The sequence below is a fragment of the Myotis lucifugus genome, unplaced genomic scaffold (genome assembly GCF_000147115.1).
Source record: "Myotis lucifugus unplaced genomic scaffold, Myoluc2.0 scaffold_382, whole genome shotgun sequence".
Taxonomy (NCBI): domain Eukaryota; kingdom Metazoa; phylum Chordata; class Mammalia; order Chiroptera; family Vespertilionidae; genus Myotis; species Myotis lucifugus.
In genome coordinates this window covers 83649-86130 of record NW_005871430.1, presented here as the reverse complement: position 1 = coordinate 86130, position 2482 = coordinate 83649, and the positions used below count along the sequence as shown (strand labels likewise).

Below are 2482 nucleotides of genomic sequence, written 5' to 3'. Positions count from 1 at the left end.
TTATAATCAATGTCATTTGGGTCTAGGTTTGTGGAGTCGGCTGTTTTCTGATGTGAGCTGCTAAAAACAGGTGTTACTTCAGGAAGAGTATAAATATTATGGGATGCTTGAGTGTAGCACCTCCTTTCCCTGGGCACAGTCTGCAGGGACAGGCCTTGGGAAATTCTCATGCGTTTGCCCTTCTCTGCAACTTGAAATTGTAGTCCAAGCATGTTAACTCGCGGTGGGCTTGTGTAGTCCTACAGTCCTATAGTCCTTCCTTGAGGGGGCCGCGGCCGCCAGGGAGTGCAGGGGTGTAGGGGGCGGGGGAGGGGCGGTTAAATTAAATTGGCCGGAATGAAGCTCCATTCACCATCTTGTAGCAATAACCCTACAGTCTTCAGTGCTAAGAGCTGAGGAGGAAAGCATTATTACCAGTACTACCTCCCTAAAGCTTGGCCACTGATCCACCCCAAAACTAGTTATGCTTCACTTTCCATCGCTGGTAAGTACTTAGCTCCAGCGGAGCATTTTGTGAGCCTTGTTTGAGATGGTTCACATCTACCCCACATTACGGGAAATGGCACTGCCAGACTGCTGTGAGCAGCGAGGGGAAGATGGCGAGACTGGGCCAGGCCATGAGTCCACCATTGGGCTTGGGATGGGTGAGGGATGGCGGCAAGAGGACAAAGCCAAGCACTGAGGAATGGAGACCTGGAAAAAAAGTAGCTTGTTGCTACTGAATATCCAGTCTCTTTGGCCAGAGCATTCTAGAAAAGAGGGCATCCGGGTGTCAGAAAACAACATGTGTGCTGCTAAAAACAAAAAGTGGACTATTTAGACCTTAATGGAGCTTTGTAATGGATTCAGGGGGAGTGGGGAGTGGAGGCACTATATTCAAACCTAAGAATCTGCATTAGAAAATATTTAGAGATGTAGGATGAGGTGTGACTGGAGAAACGCTGGTCCCCTGCAAGTCTCTTACATGGAACTGTGAACTCGGCTCCTGCACACAACATGGTTCCCAGGCAGCTCCCAGGTCACTCCCAGGTCATCAGTGCCAATATTCTCACTTTACACCAGAGAGTAATGTTCGCCCTAAAATGCATCTTGGCAAAAACTTAAAGTAATGGAGCTGCTGTGCTAACTTCTACCGCTTGACAGCCTCAGGCTCCGAAAAAGAAGGGGTTGGGACAGGAGATGGTGTGGAAATTCTTTGGGGCGAGAGCAGTGGGAGAGTCCTGAAGGACTGGTGCTGTGTCACATGGAAACAGCCACTGCCCACCAGTCTTGGGCTGCAGCTTCACTTTTCAATGGTGCACATTATTGGGGTCTGAATTACAAAGAAAAAATGAGCTACAGAGAATGAGTGTTGAGACTATACCTTGGATGAGCACAGCCTATGTGATTGGATGCTTTGGTGTTCCTGGGATATACAACCAGGAGACTTTGTACTGCCTTTCTGGGGTTACTTATTTTGGGAGACAACCCTCATCTGGAAACAAAGGAGGGAGATGTTTACAAGAGGGTTTTGCAATGTTAACTAAAGTCAAGAAAAATTTCAGTGCGATACAATAGAAAGAGCAAGCCAACACCCCGCCCCCCCCCCCCCACACACACACACAATCTATGTGACAATTTCAAGTGTGCAGGTCGCTGCCTAAGGGTATGAGATGGGCAGTTATCTATGTCTGCTGCCTTGGCTGCCACTGAGTTGCCAGCTTCTAGGCTCCAGAGTGGACACTGGCAGTGTAGTGTTTGCACAGGCATTTCTCAGAGCCACTGCCCCGCAGGTATTTAAAGAGCAGCCAGGCAAGTCACACTAGGTCGCAGCAGCCCGGAGGGTCTGTGTGCAGCGCAGGCACCGGGCACACACTCCATGTTACAGCAGAACTCTGGCGTCAGTGGAATCCAGGAGGCCTGGCTGCTTTTCTCCCCAGGCAACAGCCACCCAGAGCAGGCGGCGCCAGAAGTTCGCGGTTGCGCTTTGGGTCCTCGGTGGCCTTGCGCGGAGGTTGACTGCGCCGGGATGTTTGAAGCATCTTTGTTTTGGATGTTGGACTGAGAAGCAGGAACAGGTGCGTGCGCTTCCTGGAGGGGCCGCGGCCGCCAGGGGGCGCAGGGGGAGGGGGAGGGGCGGTTACATTAAATTCGCAGGAAAGCGAGCTAGTCCGGGGAAATAAAACCGCGGGGGCTCCGTGCAGCCTCCCCGCAGCCCCCTCCTCCCCAGGGAGCACACGGCCCAGGGGAGGATGTTTGCAAAGGTGAGTATTCAGTGTCCCGCGCTACTCCCGGGGCGTCCTCCCGCCAGCCTTTCCCCACCCAGCTCGTGGGACCCGGCACTGGATCCGGTGGCCTGCGAGCCCTCCTCTCGCCGCCCAAAGGGGGAGAGGGTCCCAGCGTCCCCACGCAGGCGAGTCCCTTGCGGGCCTGACCTCCTGCCGAGCGGCCTCGGGCTTCTTGGCTCAGGTGGCCATCACCCACCCACTGACCCGCTCCTCCT

At 53.6% G+C, this 2482-nt stretch overlaps 1 protein-coding gene across 1 annotated transcript in view; it reads left to right on the top strand.

The window, feature by feature from the left end:
* Positions 1 to 559: 559 nt before the first annotated feature.
* Positions 560 to 2482, top strand: part of VSIG2 (V-set and immunoglobulin domain containing 2) — a 19961-nt gene continuing 18038 nt past the window's right edge. The window contains exon 1 of the mRNA XM_023743259.1: positions 560 to 644. Coding sequence (XP_023599027.1) covers positions 560 to 644 — 85 coding nt within the window. The remainder of the gene's footprint in view (positions 645 to 2482) is intronic.